The sequence below is a fragment of the Caretta caretta genome, chromosome 1 (genome assembly GCF_965140235.1).
Source record: "Caretta caretta isolate rCarCar2 chromosome 1, rCarCar1.hap1, whole genome shotgun sequence".
In the NCBI taxonomy this organism is placed as follows: Eukaryota; Metazoa; Chordata; order Testudines; family Cheloniidae; genus Caretta; species Caretta caretta.
In genome coordinates, this window is record NC_134206.1 from 165,440,948 (window position 1) to 165,466,978 (window position 26,031).

Here is a 26,031-nt window from a genome sequence, read left to right on the forward strand (position 1 = left end):
GTCTCCCATTCAGCCGCTCTATGTCAGTGAGAGAGCTTTCCCATCTGCATAATTAAACCACCCCCAATAAGCAGCAGTAGCTATGTCAGCAGGAGAACATCTCCCACCAACATAGCATTGTCCACACCGGCACTTCTGTCAGTGTAACTTACGTCAGTGAGGGGGGGTGCCTTTTTCACACCCCTGCCCGACAAAAGTTTTACCAACAGAAGTGCTAGTGCAGACAAAGCCTTAGTCTGTCATTCTTTTCAAAGTGTACGTTCTATCCAGTAGTGTTCTGTCTATTTGATTTTATTTTAATTTTCTTCACTTTTCTTTTCAAAACTGACTATCCAAGTCTCTAGGGATCTGATCCAAAGTCTACTGAAGTCAGTGGAGGGCTTTGGGGGGTGTCTTTCCATTTATAATAGAATACAAATATAATACATTTAAAAACAAAAAATTGAAACATTCTGGGCCACGAATGTCAAAATGGAAGGTTTCAATGTATTAAAATGCTTGGGTTTGATTTTTTTCTGAATGAAAATGTATCAAAATTGACCTGTTCCCATGGAAAGTTTCAGTTTTGACAAAATGGCATTTTCTGACAGAAGAACTTGCTATTGTAAAATTTTTCATGGAGTTTAGAATGATCAAGGCTTTTTATTTATTTATTTGTTCACCAGCATCATCCATGATACCAACATACCTAGACCTGACTTTGAGGAGAGTATTGTTTTAGGCAAGGTATTCTCATATTTTTCATAGTGTGAATCACCTCTCCTCCTATTCTCAATCATATCACTTCCTTGTGGCAACTATTGAAATTGCTTCCATGTAACCTTAATACTAGGAGAGTATTTACTATATTTTTAGCTTTTTAAATGCAAATTAGTAGCTGGAAACAAGGAAAATTCAGCCCCCTGTCACCAGCCAAGTTTCTATGGATCACTATTAAGAAGTCCATGAACCACAGTTTGGGAACCTCTGCTTTAGCTAGCGCTCCCTCTGTTGGCTGATTAGCAGCAGAGCACACTCATGGGTTCTACATAAACAGTTTTAAAAAAATTTACTGGAGTGGTAGATTTGAAAAACAAAAATTAGATATGACTAGCCAAGGGGGCACCCTGTAGGACTATAGTAACTTTAAAGTAGATCATTTTGGGGGCCTAAACACTTTGACAATGGTCCTTTAAGATATTGCATATTGTAGTTCTTTAAATGAGATTCTTTAAACTTTTGTTGATCAAATGAGAAGGTAACAGTGAGAATAATCAATTAAATCATGCGCTGGCCTAGTGACAAAATATTAGAAACTCTGGGAGTTGTTCAAAAACCAAAAGCTTCAATCCTGCTTTATAAATGGCTGCTTTCAGAGAAATTTTCTAGTACATACAGTACAACACAGGTCTCGTAACCAGAGTTTAGTTTTCTTACGGAGTTGCCAGCCTCAGCAAATACGAATACCCTACCTAAGTGTTTTGTTTTGTTTTTTTTTAAGACTGGAGAGATTTTCTCTTCAAATATGCTGATGACCTCGGTTTGAAGTGTTATTCCAACCACTAAAGTTTTATACGAAACATTTAAAATCTCAAAAAGGAATATTTTTTCAAGTAGCTTGTCAGATTGCCAATGGGAACTTTAAATAGGCCACTTTGAACTTCAACAATTGGTCTCCTTTTGAACATTTAATATTTGGGGAAAAAACCTGATTTCAATCAGAGCAGAATAAGTGGAAAATACTTTTCCAATGCAGAATGGTTTTTTTAGGTGCATAAAGATTAGGAACTTTCTCCTCGACATAAAAAACAAACAATCTTTGGGTTCCTTTTCAAACTAAAATGTGAGATGAAAGGGCTACAACTAGTTTTCAGGGAAGCCGGAGATTGTAAAAGGTACTTTTCTAAAAGTCTAAATTCCACTTGCAGCTGTAATAATATTATGAATTCAACCAACTAAAAGAGCTCCTTCCTTGCGGGAACCATAAACTGCCTTGGATAAGCAGGTGCTGCTGCCACTGACAAATGGAACACATCTATCTCAAAAACCCTCATTCAGCAAGGAACGTAAGCAGGTTCCTAACTTTAAGCATGAGTAGTCACCAGTGCAGCTACACGTGCTTAAGTTAGTCCAGTATCTAAATACCTTGTTGAAATAAGATTAAGTGTGTTGCTGAACTCCTTCTCTGCACTTCTTGAAATTTTCCTGATTTTTTTAAAAAAGATACTTTATCATATTGAAGAGAGATTATGGAACAGTCCTTTTAAAAAAACTTGGAGTTCATTTGAACAACTTGAAGGTGTAAGACAATAACTGTATTGAGAGTTAAATAAACAGACTGAAGGCATAGATCAGCCGAGGAAAGAGATATGGTTATCATCAGGTTAACAAGAAACATCCTTGGGCTATTACTCTTTTATTCTGAAACTTAAAATTAAATATTCACAGTGTAAATTAAAGAGAGTCTTCCCCCACCCCCAAATGGCTGTTATTGCTGTATGTTATTGCTACTATTTGTATTACAGTAACTTCCAGAGGCACCAATCATGATCATTGTGCTGGGTGCTACACAAACGTAAGAGGACAGTCCCTGCCCTGATGAGCTTACAGGTCCTGGACAAAAGCCCATCAATTACAATGGGCTCTAGGATCAGGCCGTAAATATGGACAGAACAGTAAATTGTTAAAAATAATAGTTAGACATTTTATCCCTTTCTTTCCATTCATTCTCTCCATCGCCACCCCTTCCCATCCATATGGAACCTAAGCAAGGCTCTTCTCAAAAGACAGTATATCTTTTATTTCAGATCAGAATTTGGAGGAAGAGGTTAAGATCCTCCAAATGTAAACTAATTATGAATCATGTTGGCCTATGGGGAAGGAAAGGTTTTAGGGGAACAGGAACAAAGAGGAAAGGTCTGATCATGGTTCCACTGAAGTCAATGGCAAGTGGGGTTCACTGGGGTTTTTCTTTTAAGCAATTAGTGGAGCAAAGGGTTTATAATTGCCAATTAAAGGAGAGAGAGATATCTGCATATTCACAATATTTAATAAGAAATAATCATGCAATTATGCAAATCCCTGCACTCTGATTGGTTAATGAGTATCAGTCAATGCACAGATATTCAGACACACCGTATAGCTGAGAAAGAAACAGAGGATTAGGTAAACTGGATGCCTGGAATGAGACAGTGCGCAACTGTTCCTCTGGAAAGCCTTTGGTCTCCAGTGACTGCAGGGCCCTCTGACTTGGGGAATTCTAGAATTGTAAAGGAGAATCGCTGATTTCATTTACAAAAGGAAAGTTCCTGCCCCGTTTTTTTGCAAAGGCAGCCTTGAAAACAAAAATGGATATAAACCAATCACTACAGATGAATGGAACAAGCAGCGGGGCTCTACTTCTGCAACAGGAATCTGGTGGAGACCTAACTATTCCACATGTGCACATACCCCTTTAATGCAAAATGAGTCAGTTATGTTTGGGATGTATCCCCAACAAAAACAATGTATCCCAGATCTAACCACAGTCTTTACGTCAGCACAGTATAGTGGTGAGATCACAACTGACTCCTGTCCACTGTGTCTCAAGGAAGTGGATGCAGTACAAAATTATTTCATAGGCTTGCCCAAAAATGCTAAGGCTCTGCATAATTGGGGGAAAATAATTATATCTCAATACTTATACAGCATCTGTGCACTCTGATTGGCTAAGACAATCCCATTTTGCCTCTTCTTTTCTTCTGAGCTTACTGGCTAACTTCAGATGTAAGAATGGCCCTATTGGGTCAGACCAAAGGTCCATCTAGCCCACTATTCTGTCTTCTGACAGTGGCCAGTGCCAGGTGCCCCAGAGGGAATGAACAGAACAGGCAATCATCAAGTGATCGATCCCATCGCCCATTCCCAGCTTCTGGCAAACAGAGGCTAGGGACACCATTCCTGCTGTATCATCAACTTAGTACAAACATCTGATACTGTGCATCCTCCACTGGGGGGCAATATCACAAGGGGTTGTAGACTCCAGTGATCAAATAGGTCTTCTCCAGCTCAAACTTCTATGACCCTATGTTGTCTGTTAAAGAATGTTTTTATAGACCTGTAAAAACACACCACCACCATTGCCTAACCACAGTCAGCATATCATAGAAATAAAATCTAGTACTCCATTTAAAACAAATATTCTTTAACCCTTCTGCACAGAGAATCCTAAGGAAGACTGTAAAATGGTGATGGTGATTATAGTAATGGTAGAGTAAATTGCCCGACAGCATTTTAACCACCATGTCATCAGACCTGCTTATCTGAACTGTGGTAGCCAGATGGCACTAGCCCTCCCAGAAGTGCGACAAAAGGAAATCTGAAGAAGATCTTTGTTCTCACCTATTTACCTGATATTCACCAGGACTACAGAAGCATGATTAGCCCAATTCCAATGGACATAAGGAGGGAGGCTACCTACTGACAGACAGAAGGGGTGCAAAATTCCATGATGCTTTTGTCTATCCCTCGTTTTTCCCCCTCACCATTCTGCTTCATTAAACAAGGTCCAAATCTTCCTTTATGGCCATTTTTAACAATTTTTGAAGGTTTAATCAGGCAGCCACAGCAGAATGAGCAATGATACTCCCCTCTAGAGGCAAAAAGGCCAAATAGCTGTGTTCCAGCGAAGAATATTGCTCAGTATCATTACTTGATATACCTTTTATTTATAAAGTGCTGAAAGCATACAAGACACGGTCCATGCCTTGAAGAGCTTGCATAGGGTATATGCTTTCTTAACTAGCCACACATCCATCTACTGGTAGTACATGGACCTCTCTAAAAATGATTGAAATTTTGCATTAGGGGAAAAAAGACCTAAGAACAATAGGTTTAAAGGGCCAGCCTACAAAATATTACATGGGCTAATCTTTCTGCCAGAACAAGTCATAGACATCATATGCCTCCTTCACTTGCTCACACCCAATTCTTTAGAGGTGGTAAGTCTGATTGATACAGATTTTTCACAACAGTCATGTTAATTTTTGTTAAAATTCTGAAGTGTAAATGAGAGTCAGTCTGGCCTTATGAAAATCAACAGAACACATTTCTAGTACGTCACTGTCAACCCTCATTCTGCAGCTACAAAGGCCTTCCTCAATGTTTTGTGGTTTTTTACACTATCTTACTGGGGAAGAAAGAAACATTTGCTTCAATCCTGTAACAAGAAGCTGAAGGGTAAAGGCTGGTTAGGCACTCAAGGGGGGGAATAGGAAAACTATTAAAACTTCAAAAAAAATATAACTAAATTATTTCTCCCCAAAATTTGCCATGGGAATAATAAAATCCCATGTGCATTTAAAAATATGAATTGGCAGATTTCCATTGACTTCTGGCAATTATTTAAAGCATTGAGGGGATCTGAAAATCATATCACTAATCCAGGACCAAATATTGCTCATCATGGGCCTCTGACCAGTGTTTGCTAATGACAAGGAAATATGGGGAACTCATCTTGCACTTGAATACCATCATTGATTTGGAACAGGAAAGAGCAGCCCAGTCCAACTTTACACTGTCTTCAGCAACAAGAGTGAGCTTCTCAGTTAACAGTCTTGAAATTTGCTATGAATGTCAACTACCGAAGTTTACTGTACAACAGAGCAAGAGGTAACTTTCACAGGGTGACACATTTGAATCCCTACTAAGGTCCCGAACAGTCCTCAATGGAGTTAGAAGAACCATATTCCAAAAACTCAGAAACAGACATAGAAGTAAACTTGTTACTTAATTATTTCTTTCAGGACAAAGCTCTCCCTGTCATCTTGCTTTCCTGACTTTACTTTCTCACCAAAAGAAGGGGAACTGATACAGAATTCCTCCTTCTGAGGAAGAGGTCAGGATCCAGAATTACCACATTGCTGTGTGACTTTGAGGAGCGGTCCAGTATAAATAATCCTGCATATGGCTGTGAGGAATGTGATCTTTTCATGTGGAGCCTTTTACCTCCGTCACTGATCTGAATCCAGTTCAGCTTGGTAGTTACCAAAAGACGTTACCATCTCACCACAAGTTACCAAGGAATTATGTTGACCTGTCTGTTGGAGGTGCTAGTCCAATACTCTGTGGGCACAAACCAAAACCCTTGACAGTCTGAGCAGAGAGGTTAAAAAGCAAATGGACTATCAGGGCTGAAGTTCCTTCTCACCACTAGCTACAGCTGCTGCAGGGTCAGAGTTTAAGCCAACTGAAGGGGCATGAAGGGCAAGGAAGGAGAGTGAATGGAAACCTCACATTAGCAATCATCCCAAAGTTCTTGTTCTGTAGCTAGGATAAATAGAGTATCCCATATGGTCAAACCAATGCCTTCCAGAGGCATTAGATTCCCAAACTTTACTATAGTATTAATTGATAATATAAATTTACAAATATGAATACAGTGAAACAACAATACTTTTCACCTAATTGTTAATTCAATAATACAGCAGAATGGAAACTGATTTATACTGTTGTCAACATTGGGTCATTTCATGGCATTATGCTAGTTATCACAAGAGGATTACAAACAAATTTGTATGAATTTCAGCCGGACTAGTTTTTGTTAGTTTGTGCTGAGCAAAATCAATGCAGCTTTCCTTTAAGGAGTTTCTAAAATAAAGAGGAATAAAGAAAATCAAAATGATAATTCAGGTAAGAGGCCTGATGCAAAGTCTGCAAATTTGTTGCCTATATCAGTACTTAAATACACAGTCATAGTTATTCTGTTAAACTACACACTTAAGCTACTTTTACTCAAGTAAACAGAAGTTAGAGACTAATCCCTATTCCAAGTAGAAAAATCTCTCTTCTACAACCTGAAAAATGCCAAAGTAAGTACAATACTCCAGACAACCCACATCACAGGAACGAAGTCTTGCTGAAGGCAATCAGTGCTGAAAATTGTTGCCAGCTCCATCGAGCATGCTTGGGAAATCCCTCTCCAACCACTTTCATGAAGGACACTTCTTCCTCAGATGACTAAATGTCTATGAACTGTGCAGAAAAGACTTAAAACGGGCCATAAACCCAATCTCATCATTGTCCCTTTGAATGACCGCTCCTTCCCTGTATGCAGTGTTGTTGTAGCTTTGCTGTTAGCCAGAAAGAACAAGAAAAGCTTCCATGCAAGATGAGGATTAACCTTTTCTATACCTAGAATGGCTTTCCGGAGCCTTGCAGCATGAGGCTAGTGACAGGATTTCCCTCTTTTTCTAAATTGTGGTTATATTAAAAACCTGTTGAATGATTGACAGGCCATGCACCCTCCCTCCTCTGTGTACATCATGGTGTTACTTCCTCCTAGAGGGGGATTAACTTCTGCTGGTTTTGCAGTCCCAGGTCAGGGGACTGAAGAAACAAGGACATGGGAGTAATTCATCACAGGAAGCTCTGAATCTCAGTGTGGCTGCGGAGCTTGGCATTTGAGTCACTATGGCAGGCTAAGGTTTCTTCTGGATACATCTGCTTGCCACCTGAGGCATGTTGCATATACACTAAGAAGAAGCTGCAGAACCAGGCTCAATAGCCTTTTGGGTTTTGTGTGGTTGAGGAGGCTAAAGATCTTTTTAGATGGACTGGGTGAATGAAGAGGGAGAAGAGTCAAAATTGGATTCTGAGGAATAACTCAAAGTCTTTGCTTTCAATGGTGTAATATTAAAGGATCTAATTTAAGCTTTTTGCCTTTACAGTCCCTTTGATTTTGTTTTTACTTAATGTAGAAATTTGAAAATCTAGAAAGGTAACAATGGATGTGTATGACAGTTCATTCTGATACTACAATTCCTTTGCAAATAATGTAACTACATAGCAGATACAATTCCCTTGAATTATTATAGTCTATTGAGTAAACAAATATTATGGATACCTTTTACCTTCATGTGCTTTAACATACACCATAATGGCTCACTTGAACGTCTTTTTCAGGACACATTAGTCTGTACTTTGAGCTATTCAGTGAGTTGATTATTCGCAACAATGGACTGCTTTATAAGCTATTGCCCGTGTCAAGTGGTATACAGCACTCTTCAGAACAAGGATTCTTGGCACACTATACATTAATGTGTTTATAGAAGCAAACTTAGACTCTTCAGTTCATGGCTCATTGATCTCATGAACTTTGGTGCCATTGTGATTTGTCAATCATGCATAATAAGTGAGTGTATCAAAATTTCTTATGAAAATTTTTTTAAAAATATTGCCCGCTTGATTTTTTTCTTCTTCTTCTTCTTCTTAACACTAAAAAAGAGCACACACACAAAAAAACCACCGGACACCACTACATCTACACAGAAAAGAAAAAATATTCATTTAAGTACTGTAATTACAAAGATATTGCCCAAATTTGGAGAAAATCCATTTAGGAGCTGGTGTTATACAGGACAATATTGCGTTCTAGGACAAATGTTTATAGTCAAGTTACACATCTTTTCACACACTATCTTATAATGGGAATGTTGAGAAAGCCTCCACTAAAGTGACATTGGCATGCATGATTACAGTATGAAAATGTTTGAGTGCTATGCAAAATATTTACTTTAAGTTATGATGGTGTACAGAGCATCTATTTTTGCAAACCAGTGAAGGAAATACACTATATTGAACAGTGCTGAATGCACTTCTAGGAGAAGGAAAATCTGTGTAGCAAACTAACAAGCAAATTTTAAGCTTAAATCCTAGATTTAAAATTAAGTTTGAGAGTCAATGTGGTAACATACTATAATTGCTCCACTCTCTACGGACAGATGAGACTTGCATGTTGATTGGTTTCAATGTAGCATTTAGAAAACACTTACGATCAGGAGCCATGTTTGAAAAGTTGTAATTAATTGTGATCAATTTGAGCACGTCTCAGTATGCAAAGGAAACACCACAAACTTCCCTCTGTATTAAAAGCTGAGTTTCAGCTTATTCATGTATGGTTAAGTTGTTACACATACTAATACCACTTGTCAAATTCTGTTTGTACACAGCAACAAGAAGAAAACACATTTTGGTCTAGCTTTTTATACGAAGAATTTAATTATCTATACATGTGACTAATTGTAAAGGCTGTATTACAGTTGTTAAAGCTGCAGGTTTTTATATATTTATATATTTTACATTCATATCAATGAAAATACTGAAGTGCAATTGAATAAGGAGCTTCACTTGTTCTTTGCACCACATGAAAAGGGGGAAGGAAGGAACTCTACGACACCGCCAGCATGAAATTTAGAAATACATGAACAGAACATGACTAAACGTTAAAGTCATTAGTAAAACGGCTATATTGTGCTTGAGGCATGGTTCTTCCCCCCCCGCCCCCGGTGCAGAGAGCACCAGGCATTTCATTAAGAGCTTATAACTAATGTTTGAAAGACAAACATGGCTTAGGCTACAGCACATCTACTACATAAACTTGACTGTAAGCTCCATTTAATATTAATTTGTATAAATTCCACAGTCTAGTTAAAAAATGTAAACATTGGAAATTAATTGCCGGGAGATATTTCTATACATTCTTTCTTGTCAAGATAATTACTTGTTCAAAAGATGATGTTCCATAGTCATGTAAAAGTAACGATGGTAATAAAACTTCACGTAACAGGTTGAAAAAAAATAATGTTAATTTTCAAAGACCACATGAATGTAATATTCAACTGATTTCGGATATGAAAATGCAAAAACCACACAAATCTGAGACAAACAAAACAAAGATGCTTTCGTACTGTAGCTACAAATAACTGTGCAAAATAAAGTCAATTGCAATAAGGATTACAGCATTATGCAAGGATAGTATCTCTTGCATTGGAAGGAAATTAATTTCTTCTGTCCACAATGTATTACACACTCAACAAGGAACACATGATACAAACAGTATAAGAACTGGAACAAAATACCAATCGGGCATGTGTTAAAGTTCCTTAAACTGATCTAACTCCTTCTGTTCTTTCGTAATAGAAAAAAACAAGACATAGATAACACTGGACTAGTGAACAATAAAAAAAGATACATAAAGTCTCAGATTTATGGACATTTGGAACAATTTTAATAGCACATGCAGCATTCCTTGATAGTGGGTCTTTTTGCAAGAACAAAATTGCATTGCAGAAATTTTATTTATTCTTTACCTTTAAAAGGCTAAAATACACATTTAAAATTATTTGTAAAACTACTGAAAGCACCTGTGCAAAGGTGGAAAAAATTAGTCTGGTAACTATGAAAGCCACAAAAGGACCCACTATCCTGTGTATTTTTTTTTTTTTTTTGTAATTTTGCTTCTATATCTGTAGATAATTAACTCAAACATTGCGATTACATGCAACTAATGTAAAATGAGGTAAACTGCTCTGCAGTGTGTTCTTCTACTCAGAAGGCAGTAGATGATCATGCTGGAAGTCACATGATCAAGGCTGCATCTCCCATCATCCCTCTGGGCAGTGATATGGGATAGTGGGTCTCTTTGAGGACTTTCAAGCCTGAGTGGGGGATGGACAACATATGATTCCTAGAAAAAGGAGGAAAACAACACATAAGCAAAACAAAACAATGAGCAAAATTCAAGCTAGGAAAATGAGTCAGGCATGTAAACAGCATGATGCAAAAATGATAAAAGGGAACATGCTACAAAGGGGATGGAACTAAAAAAACCAAAACAAAATAAGGTTTCTTTTACAGAAGGTCTTCAAAGAGACTTTGGCAAATGCAGCAGTGGTCAAGCTTTGAGTTCTGCAAACCAGAGCAGAATCACAGCAATGCTGCATGTTACATTTTAAAATACTACATAAGCAGTAACAGTAAGATAGTAAACAGGTCACTTACATTGCTGGCTTGGGTCCATGTCTGTTGTCAGTTTCACATAATTGGATGGGAAGAGACCCACTTGTCCATTCACTTCTCCTTTCCACCAATCTGGGTCGTCCTTGTTCAGGACGTTTATGATCTGGCCTTTGTTGAATGCCAGTTCATCGTCATTCTGTGCAGTGTAGTCATACATGCCAATTACTTGGCACACTGTAAGATAAATGAACAAATCTATGGCATCGGTAACATTTCAGTAAAATATCACATGTAAGTGTCTTCAAGTTACAATAATGATTACTGCCTGCACTACTTCCCTGGTTAGAAAATACTCAGCAAATAATAAGATGGGTTTACATATTAAGATTGACTTTCAGAAAGTCAAAACTTGTTCTAGGATTAGATATTAGTTTTCTACAGCCATTTAACTTTAGTTTTATGGTTATTCTACCCACAAAAGCTCTACAATGGTTTTATGAGGAGACAAATCAATCCCACATGTTCTGGATCTTCTCTAGCATTACAAAGCCTACTCTCTCAGCTAGAACTGGTCAGCTGACAAATAACTGTGGCATACATAACATTTTCGAACCCCCACTTTTACAAATTTAGGGTATGGACTCTTTCTTCGAAGTATTATAACTTCTCTTTGAAGGGGGAGAAAGCCACCTACTAAACACAGCTCCAGTCAGGAGAAAGCAAGCTGACTGGTGCCAATGCTGCTAGAGATGTTTAGAATATCAGAAATTAGAGACTGGGTGTGGAAGGGAGATTGGGGGAGGGAAAAAAAAAATCAGACAATTTGTTAGGTCATTTAACCCATCCTCTTGCCAGGGCAAAATTGTTGCCTGCAATATATTTTTCTATTTTCTTATCATGGAACTCAGTATGTCTGAGTGGCTCCCAGGACACAATGGCTCCACACAATCACAATAGAAAAGAAAATTAGAAAACTGGCCCAATTCTCCCAAGCCAGGTAGGGCTGTGTTCTCTTTTAAACAAAAGAACAACAACTTATTTCCTTTTCCTTTCTGTTGTGTTCTACGTTCCAAGCAATGGGGCTTCTGGTATTTTCCCCCGCAAAAGATCATTTTGACAGTGTAATGATCTGTGTCAGGAAACAGCTCCATGATATTCAGCATTAATTTCCTCTTTCTTAATTTCCTCCCAGTACTCCGTGATAGCACTTGTACAACTCAAAATAATTCCTGTTTACTTCTCCAGAGACTTGGAGACTGTTATGACTCCTTTTAATTATTGCTTTGCCTATCACGCTAAGGAGGAGTCAGATAACTAATCCAAGCTAATTTCCACATTTGACTACATACAGTGTACACATTTCAGTGCAGAGTTCCTCTAACATTTATACATTTTTAGCATTCTGTTTCTTAAGCAGAAAAAATGTAATTTGTCATCCATTGTTATTTGTCCCAACTAATACTGTATCAAGCCAAATAAAGTCTGAATTTGGTCCTATCCCACTACACTTAAGTTTGCTAGTTGAGTTTTGAATATACAGCAGATCCTCAGAGTTATGAGCAATAGAGTTAACGAACTGTCCAGTCGACCACACACCTCATTTGGAACCAGATGTGTACAATCAGGCGGCAGCAGAGACAAAAAAGAAGCAAATACAGTACAGTACCGTGTTAAATGTAAACTACTAAACTCTGAGGTTCTACTGTACCATCATCTCAGATGGAAAGCCCTAGGAATGATCCCAATTTGCTTGCATTCCTAGCAGTGACAGCAGCTCCAAAACCCACAGACAGCTATAAAAGTAGCCTAAAGCAGATGTACCCCTTGTTTCTGTTTAAAAAAAAGAGAGAGAGAGAGAGACGTGCAGTTGGCCCAGGGATTATCTTAAACACATCATCTGTTACATGGGTTAGAATCAGAGTCCAGGTTCCTGTCTGGCTGTCTCCACGTCAGCACAAGCTACAAATACCATGGAAGCAGCACACTTAATTGTTTAAAATAAGTAGGAATGCTTGGAAAGAGGTTTCCTAGTATTTCTATAAAATAACCTCTTTACCTGTGGCAATACAGAAGTGGCACTCACAGGCTATGAAGGGAGTCCTGCTCATTTCTCAAACTAGGAGGACAGTGCTCACGGGTTTCGAAGGGGACAGATATAAAGCAGTGAGAAATTAAGAAAGTCTCAAGGTCCCAATAGACAAAAAGTGTCCATGCAACAGAATTTAAAAAGGTGTCCAAAGTCACACAATTCATGTTATGTTATGATGAACGCACATACACAAACCCAACAACAACAAGTATAGTGGCAGCGCAAGCAGAAAGAGGAAAAAATAGCTACACATCAAACTGTTGTTGGTACCAGCCTCTGATAGTCCTTCCCTTTCAAACGCCAGACATCATGTGCTACTGCACATTTTAAACACCCCTCTCTATGCACTACTCTGGCCACTACTACTCTCCTTTTATGAACATTCTTCTCAGTTCTACTCCCCACAGCCATAAGTGGCTCCTTTGCACAAAAACCCTTCTATATTCGGTTCCACCAGCCCATACCTCCAGACTTCGTCCATAAAGACACCCAATTAGACTGACCACATGCCAAATGAGGATATCATCATTACAAAAGGAAAGACAAGACAGTCTCTTTTCTTCCACACACTCTCCAAAATCAATATAAAGTTGTATTTGATACAATCATGTTTGATGGTGTGTCCAATATTCATGATACCAATAATGAAAGACATTACTAGAATGTTTATGTATTTGTATAGAACATTTTTAGCGCTTGTGAAAGGTTATAGCTTGTCAGCCCTATAATACAGAAAATACAAGTGCCTCCGCAATGCCTTGCTTGTGTGCCCCACGCCTGAACTGGTGGGAGCTACCTCACCAGTGGTGAGAGGATAGATCAGTCTTCATGCCAGTTGATTTTTTTGTTTCCCTGCTAAGTCTACCAAGAAGAGGGCCATTTAGTGCCACTTGGGATGCAGACTTTTCTGATGTGGCCACCTGCTTTCACCAAAAACTTATTTCATACTTTTCAAATAGGACTCTGAACATATCAGATGACAGCTTTCAGTCATTCGAGTATTCCATTATAATTTCATGATTTATCTAGTTCCCTAGCATTTAAATACTTAGGACTACTTTTCCTAGACATTTGGAGACAGAAAATCAAGACAGACGGCATGCTTGGTGTGTCAGTGTGTAAGTCCAATGTTTTATACACAGTCAATTAGAAATAGACTCCTTTTCGCTCAAGGGAATGATAATGGTTAGAGAATAGCTCAGGGAAGTACTGTACGAATGTAAGTCCAAGCCAAGTCAACAACAATGGAAGACATTACCATCTGGATATCGTTCAATGGCTTATGTGGAACAAACTGATTGTCTCACTTCAGATCCTAATGGGCAAGTGTCCTTACCACAAAGGTACCACCCAAACTGGCAAACTCAGCAGGACATAAGAATGAGCTATCTTCTCACCCCTAAACCTGGTCCTGCCACAGTTAACATACATTAGTAGGACGGTTTGTTACTGCCTGGGCTGGATCTTTAGTGGACAGCATATTTCAGTCTCTAGGGCTACCAGTCCTGTATCCTTTCATTAGCATTAAAATAAGCAAATATGTATGACAGATATATTCCATGTTAACCCAACTGGTCTTCTTTCCCTAAAGGCATATGATCAAAGTTAGATGAGAAAATACTCTATAGATGAAATAAAGAAATTGTATAGAAATTCATAAGAAAAATGACAGGTTTCAGAGTAACAGCCGTGTTAGTCTGTATTCGCAAAAAGAAAAGGAGTACTTGTGGCACCAGCAGGAGAGTGAGTTTGTGTGTAGGGGGGTGGAGGGTGAGAAAACCTGGATTTGTGCTGGAAATGGCCCAACTTGATGATCACTTTAGATAAGCTATTACCAGCAGGACAGTGGGTGGGAGGAGATATTGTTTCATGATCTCTGTGTGTATATAATATCTGCTGCAGTTTCCACGGTATGCATCCGATGAAGTGAGCTGTAGCTCACGAAAGCTCATGCTCAAATAAATTGGTTAGTCTCTAAGGTGCCACAAGTACTCCTTTTCTTTATAAGAAAAATGAAATATTTTAGAAAGGAACTTTGAAACCCAACAGTTAATTCCCTAGAAATGTCCAGTTCTAAACTACACAAGTGACAGATGAACAAATATTTTGAGAACATTACTGCATTACTTACCGGAAGGTAATACTGTTGATTTAGGTGGCTCAGTTGGCGTAGTTTTACTGGTACCAGGACTTAAAAGTTTTACATAGTTAGCAGGGAACCATCCTATCTGTCGTTTTTTCCCTCGTGCCTAATGAGAAAATAATTCTTTTCAGAGGGTTAAGCACATCAACAGACCCCCAGACCAGGCCAGGGTAACTCAGTCTACATTTTAATTTTATATTTGAAGTTACACTGACCACTTTGAAATAGGCCAAATGATTTTAAAGAACATATAGACAGTTGGGTTTTTTTAAGAGCACTGAAACATTCTGATACTCATGTAAGTATCTTTTCTACTTGGCAAACATTGATTTCTCCCACATTGTATTTCTAAAAAGCTAAAATTAGAGTACAGAATCATAGAAATGTAGGATTGGAAAAGACTTTAAGAAGTTATCAAGTTCAGCCCCCTCACTAAAGCAAGACCAGAGTACCTAGACCATCCCTGACAGCTGTTTGTCCAATCAGTTCTTAAAAACCTCCAGTGATGGGGATTCCACAACCTCCCTTGGAAGTCCATTCGAGAGCTTAACTACCCTTATAGTTAAAAAGGTTTTACTCATATCTAACGTAGTGCTCCCTTGCTGCAGATTAACTCCATTATTTCTTGTCCTACCTTCAGCGGACATGGAGAACAGCAAACTATAGCCGTAGTATTATAAACATACAATACATAGACAAACAGTTACCAATTGCTACAAAAATAATGACAAACGCTGTGGAATAGGAAATGCATTCCACGTTTTTATTCAGACAAGAGCGTAGCAAGATTAAAAAAAAAGGACTGGACGTTTATATGGATATCAAGAATCTCCAGCTATAATTAATAACAAATTTTGAAAGGGATATTAAAGTTCATGCTTCAGAGCTTCAACCAATTTAACTAAGGGAAATCAGGATTAGACAATGTGGAGGTCATATCTGCCTACTGCAGGGTTGTCACTCCTTCCTCTGAAATATCTGGTACTGAGCATTATTAATTAGAGACAGAACCCTTAACTAGATGGAACTCAGATCTGATCCAGATCTTGCAATGCCAGTGTTCCTGTCTGCAAAACTGGGCTAGACGTTTCACAGGAACAATCTCAGATTATTTTGTCAATGAACTTCTTCTTTCCAGCTAAGAACCAGAAGAGAAGCCTGGGAAATGGTTTTTAAATCTTTCTGACCAACAACTGTAAAATTGGCAGCTTCTAATTTTAGTGCTAATTCTTTATTTTTAAGATTTGTGTGTGTTTTTTTAGCTATTTACTTTTTGTAGTTGGGTGAAGATGTAAGTATTTCTAATATTATACTGAAGTTTGCCTTTTAAAGCATAACAAAAATATCTTTGTTCTAGTGAAAGCAGCCATCTGTGCAGTATTACGCCTTGGATTACCAATTTAACCTAATTTTTTTAGATCTGATTCAAAGTCTGCATAGATTATTAACAGCCAAATAGTCCTGGAAGATCTCCTTAAGCCTAACAGAATATAATGCCTGATTTTATATATATTTATTACATATATATATGCATTTCTGTTCTGTTTGGAAAGAACAGTCCTACAGCATTTGATTTTATTTTATCTTTATTGTCACTCTGGCTAATATTTAATCCAGCTCCTTCAGACTGAGCTACAGTGAAGATTCTATTTCTTTTTGATGGACAATTATGAACAAACATTATTTCAAGCCAAAAATCAAACTAAATAGGTTCTTCTGCAGTTTAAAAGAAAAAGTGTCCACTGGAAACATAGCCATGTTTTTAAAAATTGAATTAAAAGTAGTTCGATACTAAACCATCTCCTGAGACCTCCTGCCACTCATGTTTTACAACCATACTTCTGTTTTTTAATGCTTCTCTTTTCCCAGATGCTGCATGAAAGAGCCAGGCAACCAGCACAGGAAACAGACTATAAAATGCTGTCAAAGGAGCAAACTAAACATGCTACAGAAAAAAATAGATTTCCTCCCCCTCCCAATTTCATTCCACTACAGTACTCTTCAGCAGTACTTGTAGCAACAATAGGCAAAACGTTTTCAGATAAAATACTATTAGGTTGCTGGTGTCTCTCTGATGTTGTCAAGTTACAGCAAGAATTGTTGCAGTATTAAAAGCTGTTTTAGATGTCCTGCAGCATTGGTTGGGTTATATACAAAGTGTTCTGTAATTTGTGAATCTGACTTCTCATTCAACTACAGGCTTGATTTTATGATGAGAGTCGAGAAGGACATTAATATAGTCCCTGGCAGGCATGGAGTTTTGCAGCATGTATTCACAGCAGTTCCTAAAGCTTTTAAAATTAAATACAAAGTTAAATCTGTTTTAATCCCAATTTAAGCCATTTAATGAAACATTAAAAAAACACCCTAAATGTTAAACCTGTTCTACAGTTAGGTACTATGGGAACTCAAGGTAAAGATGGCTTTTCACACAATAAAAGTCCAATGTTTGTTTCAACATTTACACTGCTTGTTAGTTGCTGATTGTGGTTAGTCTTGCTAAAGGCATCCTGTTTTAACTTTTCTACTTTTAAAGTATTTTTTTATTGGCAGCAATAAAACTTGTTTGAACCTTTTACATTATAAATTAAGAGTGATGTAGTAAGCTGCTGAAATTAACTTGTGAGGGGATCTCCCAAAGGGAGAGAGAAGAACCACCAGGAAAGAAATATGCAGGGGAGGAGATGGTAGTGAATATTTAAGGTTTGGATAAACTCAAGCATATGCATTACAAAAACTTATATAATTTTGCTCTTTCGGATAATATTGTCACCACATAGACACAAAAATCAGTTTGATTGCAAAGCGGGCCTGAAAAAAAAATTAGGTTTGTTTTTAAAAAGCACCGAAGTCAAAGTTTCAGAACTGACCTGAAGCAAGTTCTAAAGATTGAAAAACAAAACAAAACATACTTGTTGGTTATTTTAATAGTATTAACAATATTAACCATTTTTAAAGCATCTTATCACTTTAAAACTTTTTGACATCCAGTGCTTTTTACTGGCAAAAGTTAATCATTTTTTTTCTTTTTTCATTAAACTGGGCCTTGCAGAGAAGGCTCGTAAAAGTGATAGCCCCCCCTTGTGACAAAACAGTCCCACTGAATGAAGAACTTGAAACAGCGGCGAAACAGCGGCCAACTTGAAACTTCCAAAACCAGCTTTAAACATTTCTTTTAATATACACACAAGATATGCTCTCATTTGAGAAAAACTGAGTCAGTTAGTTTAGGTAATATAATGGATCACTTAAGTTTTCTTTTAAATTAAAGTCAAAAGCAATTTTTTTTTAATTTTTCCTAATCACACTTAATTTTGTTACACATAGTGGATAAAAATACGCCTATGTTAAACATTAGGCAACCATACCCTTACTGATTAATTTATTGAGCAGATTAACAGTGAAGAAAGGACAGAGAGTGAAGAAATTAACTGACTATCACTCTGAGACCCACTAATCTTTTCAACGGAAAAAAATGACCAGTTTAAATGGTGAGTTTAGACCAAAAGAAATTTAGCAAGACCGGTGGAAGAAATAGAGTTGATTAGCCCCAAATTTGTCCTTTGTATCTTTCTATTACCCATAGCATGGCAAAATGCCTTGCTATTACCTTAGATAATTTTATATTTTATTTTAAAGAACTAATGTGAAGGTGTATGCTTCAAATATTTTGGTTGCATAATAATCTCTTCCCCCCCCCGAGGTACTGATCTGTCCATCCTTTGAAAAATAAAGCAAAATATGGATGTGGAATTTTACAAAAACAGTAGTAGTCACTAACTTGGAGCTCTCCCTCCCACCAGCCACCTGGGTTCTTCTTTCTGATGAGTATCAGTTGACCAGGAGCAAGGGTAAGTTGTTCAGGTCCTGTTGCTGTGTAAGAGGCAATAACTTGGGCAATTTCTGTTAAATTGAAAGAGAAAAAATTCTATTTACTGTTAATCTGAAAAATGGAACTTGTACCCAAGTTTAGCATGCAATATTTACTGTGCCATATCTCATTAGTACAGTAGGTCCACTATGCACTTCTTGCCATCAAATTGGTTTTACTTTCCATTTATGCTGTGCCACAGATATGGACAGCAGTTTACCAGATATCAGAGCCTTGCCCCAAAGAGTTCACACATAAGTTAGGAACAAAACGATGTGTGAAGACAATAGTACAGGGTTGGTTGGGGGCAGATTAGGATGAAGATTCTGCAGTCACTTGGAAAGTAGTGTTTATCATGAGGGCCACACTCCACTTAAAAAAAAAAAAAAAGATAGACTGTACTGTTCATGGCTACCAGAAGTAGCACATTTTGAGAAAAAACCCGAAGGAGGAGAGGTTGGAGGTGTTGCAGATAGGAGTCAGAGAGGGAGTTCCAGGTATAGGGATTTACATGAAAGAAACTGTATTGACAACCTCAAGGGTTCAAAAAATGAGTCAAGTCCCCCAAAATCATAAGATTTTAAAGAACAGAGTTTGGGTTCTTTTTTTTTGCCTTGTGGGTTTTGAACCTGTACCATTCATAGTTTCCAGCTAGAAACTTAAAAAACTGTGAGATCCTCACAATCACATGGCTCCAAGAGCTGAGGCCTATATAAAATACTCAAATATTGTGAGAGTTGGCAACACTGTACACAATGGCAGAAAGAGGAGGTTGACACAGAGCAGTAGTATGGGTTAAAGGAGAACTGAGTGGAACAAAAGGATACAAGAGCAGAGAGGTATGCTGTGGTGAGTTTTGAAGGCAAGAACAAAGATTAGTTTGATTAAGGAAGGCAACAGATAGCCAGTGACAACAATGAGAGATTGACAATGATGGAAGCATTTTGCAAGGAATGTTTTTGGTGGCACTTATTTGGACAGACTTCTCAGGGGAAGGCATGTTTTCGGGAGGCCAGAGAGAAAGGCTTGCAACAATCAAACCCTGCAAAAATGTTGTCACAATGGAAGCAGACAGGAAATGAACGTTTTGGAAAATAAAACAAGGCAGGATTTAATGACAGGACTCCCGTAAGAGAGAGGGAGGTGGTGCTAAATATTATAACAATTGGGACCCAGTGGTAAACTGAGGATAGTGGAGTTGTCAACAGTGGAAGAGGATTTGAGAGTTTAGTTTTTGACAAGCTAGGTCTTTGACGTGGCTGTGATTGAGTAGCCACCTATGAGCCAAAGGAACTAAGGGGCATTTGTACAGATCTTTTTAGGCCTAATTGGGGTGGAGTAATAGGAGGACTTAGAGCCCCAGATAGCTCACAGATGAATGGTCTCTAATGATGGGAGCTCAGTGGGAAGCTTTTTCCGGGCAGGTTTTGAGCAGGTTTTTTTGTGTGTGTGTTTTGTTCTACAGGCTGGAGACAGAGGCAGTTTTTACTTGGCAATGGCTAGAATGAGTCTGGGAGCTAGCTAGGTGATGTGGTAACTGAGTTAGGCTGAGTAGGTCTCCCAGGAAGCGTACTGAGTTTGCCATTTGTTTGAGATTAAGTATGCCTAGATTAAGACATTTATTTATGGTGCAATATTTTTGTGAGTTTTCAAGAGGCATATTTTGTGATGTATTATTTGTGACACAGTGTTTGCATGAAAAGCCATCTCTGCACAGACCAGTCTTAGTCTTGGGATGGCCTAACATAACCTGCCCCAGTCACACTGGCATTTGGAGATTCAGCGGAAGAGAAAGACAGCTCCCACAATGACCAAGAAGGGATTAATGAGAGCCTGTGGGCCCAATCAGCCCCTCTCGGTTACACCCTTGCAAGATGTCATGCCTGGAAGGAGGAGATAAAAGAGGAAAAGCTGTGCTCAGTGGTGGCTGACAGAGAGGGACTAGACCTCTTGAGCTAGCCCTGTGAAGGAAAGGCTAGCTGGGGCAAGAGCCTAACCAGAGGTTGCTCGAAACTATTAGCCGATACATATATGTTAGGCATAGTATACACCACATTAATGGGTATTACATGCACAATATTAATATAATACACACACACACACATCATTAATACCATGTGCTGGGAAGTTATGTTAACTGAACACATTACGATCTCCCCACAATTCTGTTCACCCATATCAAATATCCGACAACACTTTCCAAAGCTGAAGTCAGCTTTGGAATTAAAAACAGGAAGCCTGTCAAAACCAAGATACATGTAGTGGCATGTCCTAGCACAGGTTGGGATGTACCTATGCCCAACTGATTTGGGACATAGTATCCAAAATAGAGGTAAGGAAAGTACAAAACAGAACAAGTTAAGGAACAGATACGAACTTGGGGTTGGATTTTAGTGACACGTAAAAAGTTTTGTAACTTTTAAAATCATACTATAAATACTGCTAGCTGAAAGAGAAAGTTACTCACCTTGCAGTAACTTGTTTCAGAGTAACAGCCGTGTTAGTCTGTATTCGCAAAAAGAAAAGGAGTATTTGTGGCACCTGAGAGACTAATCAATTTATTTGTTAGTCTGTAAGGTGCCACAAGTACTCCTTTTCTTCTTGCAGTAACTGAAGTTCTTCAAGATGTGTGTCCCTATGGGTGCTCCACTCCAGGTGACGGTGCGTCCCAGCGCCGTTGATCAGAGATTTTCAGTAGCAGTGCCTGGTCGGGACGCATGAGCTTAGCTGCTGTCTTGCTTTCTCGTTAGAGTCTGCCTGAGCAAGCTTCACGTGCGCCCCAGCCCCCCCGCTCCTGTTCCTTCTCTACCGTGGAGAAGTCAGTACAGAACTCCAAAGTAAAGAGGAGGAGGGCGGGGCGTGGAGCACCTACAGGGACACACATCTCGAAGAACTTCAGTTACTGCAAGGTGAGTAACTTTCTCTTCTTCAAGTGGTGTCCTTGTGGGTGCTCCACTCCAGGTGAATATGAAGCAGTACCCACTAAGGCTGGTGGGACTTTGGAGTTGCAACAGTGAGTACTGTAGACAGTACTGTATGGCACACTATGGTGTCTGCCGTGGTATCCTGTGTGATAGCATAGTGTTTAGTAAATGTGTGTTCAGAGGACCACGTGGCCACCTTACAGATATCAGGAATAGGTACATTATGGAGGAAAGCAACAGATGTTGACATGGTTCGAGTAGAATGAGTTCTGATGCCTTTGGGCGGTTGAGCATTTTGAATGCGGTAACAGGATCTGATGCAGTCAGAGATCCACTTGGAAAGTCGTTGTTTAGAAACGGCTGCACCCTTTGATTGCTTGGTAGTGGAGACAAATAGGCGGGAGGACTTACAAAATGGTTTAGTCCTGTCTAAATAGAAGGCCAGTGCTCATCTGACATCGAGGGTGTGCAGCGTTGCCTCGGGTGGAGTCACGTGAGGTTTGGGATAGAATGTAGGTAAGTATATTGGTTGGTTAAGGTGGAAGGTGGATACCACCTTAGGGAGAAATTTAGGGTGGGGTCGCAGGGTTACTGTCTTTGGAGAAGGTTGTGTAGGGAGGGTAGGCCATCAGGGCGCTTATTTCCCCTACCCTCCTTGCTGATGTTATAGCAACCAAGAAGGCTACCTTCATGGACATATGAAGAAGAGATGAAGTAGCTAAGGGCTCGAATCGAGGTTTCATAAGACTGTGAAAAATGAGACTGAGATTCCATGCAGCTGCAGAAGGGTAAATCTCAAGGTAGAGATTTTGTAGACCCATGAGGAAGTGTTTTATGGTGGGGTGGGCAAAGAGTGAATATCCGTCTAACGAATCATGGAAGGTGGTAAGGGCCGCTAGGTGTACCCTGATGGAGCTGAGCGAGAGTCCGTTCTGTTTTAGTTCTAGGAGGTAGTCCAGGATGTTAGGAAGGGTTGCGATATGGGGTGATAACTGTTTGTTTGAACATCACAGGGAAAACTGCTTCCACTTCTGCAGGTAAGTTTTACGAGTGGAGTCTTTTCTAATATGCAGGAGGACATATCGGACTTGCTCAGAACAGGCTAATTCATGGGTCTGGAACCATGAAGGAACATGCTGTCAGGTGGAGTTTCTGGAGCTGGGGGTGAAGAATTTGTCCGTTGTCCTGGGAAAGGAGATCTGGTCTGTTGGGGAGAGTTCATGGAGGACCATGACTGTCTCGGTCAAGCTGGGTCAATGACAAGCTGGGGCTTGTCGTCTCTGATCTTGCGAAGGACCCTGTGTATCGGAGGGATTGGTGGAAAGGCATATCGGAGAGAGTTGTTCCACAGGATGAGGAATGAGTCTCCGAGGGATGCAGTCCCTAATCCCGCTCTGGAGCGAAAGAGGTGACATTTGCAATTCCGGGTTGTGGCAAAGAGGTCTATTGACGGGGTGTGCTCCCCTTTGTCTGTTGATGTAAAACATACACGCTATATTGTCCGTTAGGATCCGGATAGATTTGTTCTTTATGAGGGGAAGAAGGTGAAGGCAGGCTTGTCTCACTGCTCTGAGCTCTAGGAGGTTTATGTGTAGACGCGTCTCTGGCACGGACCAGCAGCCTTGTGCCCTGTGTCCCCTCAAATGTGCTCCCCAGCCGATTAGGGAAGCGTCTGTGATGAGCATGAGCGTGGGGGATTGCTGTTGGAAGGCAAAGCCCATGCAAAGGTTCCCTGGTCTCGTCCACCATTGCAGGGAAGCTAATACGTTCGCTGGAGGAGTCAGTAGCGTGCAGAGGCTGTGCCTGCTGGGTTTGTAATTTGAGTTGAGCCAACCCTGAAGACATTTCATGTGCAGCCTGGCGTACTTGACCATGAAGGTAGTGGCTGCCATGTGTCCAAGGAGCTGCAGGCAAATTCTTGCCTGTATCCTGGGACAAACAGAGAGCGTACGTATGAAGTGTAGGATAGTGAGGAATCTGGTGTGTGGTAGTGAGGCTCTGGTTCGAACTGAGTCCAGGTGAGCGCCAATGAATTTGATCTGCTGTGTAGGCATCAGGGTAGATTTTTGGGCGTTTATTTGTAGGCCCAAAGTGTGGAAGAGTGAGATGGTGAAATGGGTAACTTGAAGCGTCTTGGCATATGAGTTGCCCTTGATGAGGCAATTGTCTAGGTAGGGGAAAAGTATAATCCCATGTCTGCAGAGGTGGGCCACAACTATGGCTAGGGTTTTGGAGAATACTCTCGGTCCTGTGGAGAGTCCAAAAGGGAGTACCCTGTACTGGAAATGGTCGTGTCCGATTGCGAAGCATAAGAAGCATCTGTGGGACGGATGAATGGATATGTGAAAATAGGCATCCTGTAAGTCGAGGGCTGTGAACCAGTCCTCTTGTTCCAGCGCAGGTATTATTGTGCCCAGTGTGACCATCTTGAATTTTTGTATGCTTACGAATTTGTTCAGTCGGCATAGGTCTAGTATAGGCCTCCATCCCCGTGTCTTTTTCTGGTCAGAAGGTAGAGGTTGTGTCGGCACAGGTTCCACTTGATCATGGATCACGTTGATGATCCACTTCTACGCGAAGTAGGTGCTTGTGAGAGGGGTCCCTGAAGAGGGATGGGGAAGGGTAGGAGGGTGGGATATAAAAGGGGTGGAGTAGCCGGACTGAACTATTTCTAGGACCCAACGGTCCTGTGTAATCTTCTGCCAGGCATGGTGGAAAGTCTGGAGGCCATGGCCAAATGGGCAAGTAGGCAGTGGAGTTAAGGAGTGGTCCTGCAGACCCTCGACCAACGCTTCAAATTTGTTGTTTATTTCCCGGAGGGTGAGAAGTAGCTGTTTGCGCTTGGTTTTGTCTGCGCTTAGGAGATCTAGGGCAATTTCTAGGCACGTTGTAGGGTCTGTTCTGAGGCCAGTGACACTGTTGTGTATGTGGCCTCTGGTAAGGTTGATACCGTTGTCTCCTGGGTATTGATGGGTAGATGCCCAGGGTGCGTAGGGTTGCTCTAGAGTCTTCCATGGTGTGAAGGACCTTGTCCATTTTGTTTGGAAAAAAGTTTGTCTTTATTGAAGGGGAGGTCCTTCACTTTGGTCTGCAGGTCTTTGGGGATACCTGATGCAGAGAGCCAGGAAGCTCTACACATAACCACAGCAGCTGTGGTAGTATGGACAGCTGTATCCGCCATGTCTAGAGATGCTTGTAGGGCCATTTTGTAAACAAATTGGCCCTCGACAAGGACTGATTTAAAGTCTGCTCTCCTGTCCTCTGGAACATGTGAAGTAAAGTCAAAGAGTTTATTGTAGTTATCAATGTCATAGCTTGCAAGTAGGGTGGAGTAGTTTGCAATTCTGAATTGCAGAGTGGAGAAGGTATAAACCTTGTGACCCAGGGTGTCAACACGTTTGAGGTCCTTGTCTTGCTGGGTGGGCCAGTAGTGTGACTGTTTTGTCCTGTGGGTCGCTGCATCCACTACAAGAGAATTTGGTTGTGGGTGAGAGAATAAAAAGTCTACGTCCTTAGCAAGAACATAATATTTGCGTTCAGCCTTTCTGCAAGTTGGTAAGATAGAGGCGGGGTCTGTCAGAGAGCATCAGCTGGTTCTGGGAGTGCGTCATTTATGGGAAGTGCTATCTTTGAGGGTGCAGAGGGTTGAAGGATTTTGAGGAGTTTGTGTGGTGTCTCCTGGACGTTTTCTAAAGGTATGTCTTGGCTGAGTGCCACCCTCTTGAAAAGTTCCTGGAACTGTTTCAGGTCGTCCACATTCTGTGGAGGCGGAGGCATGAGGGCTCTGTCTGGAGCTGATGGAGAGTTAGGAGTCAGCGAATCAGGGTATGGTCCCTGGCCCACATCTTCCGAGGGGGGTTCAGGTCCTCTAGAAGTAGATGGAGCTGGAGATGGAGGCACAGAAGGAGCTTGTGGTCTCGTGCAAGAAGCATGAGGTCGAGTGGCAGTAGGAGCTGGCCAAGGGTACCAATGAGGCAAACGCATTGGATAAGAGAAACAAGGTGCAGCCCACGGTGGGGCGAAGTAGGGAAACTGAAGCTGGTGGTTGTTCACCGTGGTCTGAGGTGTAAAAGGTTTCGGTGGAGGAGGAGAGGCAGGTGGGGAGAACTCCTGCTGTTGCTGCATATCAGGCTTGCTGTCAGTGAAGGTGGCCAGATCAGGTGGGGACAGTGGCTTGTCAAAGAGTGAGCACTGTGTGTCCAGGAGCGGAGAGTTAGGCTCAGGTGCCACTGAAAGGTCATCTTGACTC

General features: G+C 40.2%; 1 protein-coding gene across 8 annotated transcripts in view; it reads right to left on the reverse strand.

Moving 5' to 3' along the window:
- Positions 1-26,031, reverse strand: part of ITSN1 (intersectin 1) — a 226,228-nt gene that overhangs the window by 23,557 nt on the left and 176,640 nt on the right. For 7 of the 8 annotated variants that reach the window (XM_075132970.1, XM_048867649.2, XM_075132962.1 and 4 more), the window contains 3 exons: positions 18,769-18,890; positions 14,976-15,093; positions 10,798-10,989 (listed from right to left, as the gene is read on the reverse strand). In XM_075132970.1, the coding sequence (XP_074989071.1) occupies positions 10,798-10,989; positions 14,976-15,093; positions 18,769-18,890 (432 nt within the window). Of the gene's footprint in view, positions 1-8,995; positions 10,484-10,797; positions 10,990-14,975; positions 15,094-18,768; positions 18,891-26,031 lie in introns of those variants that run through there. The other variant, XM_075132973.1, reaches the window with a different exon arrangement.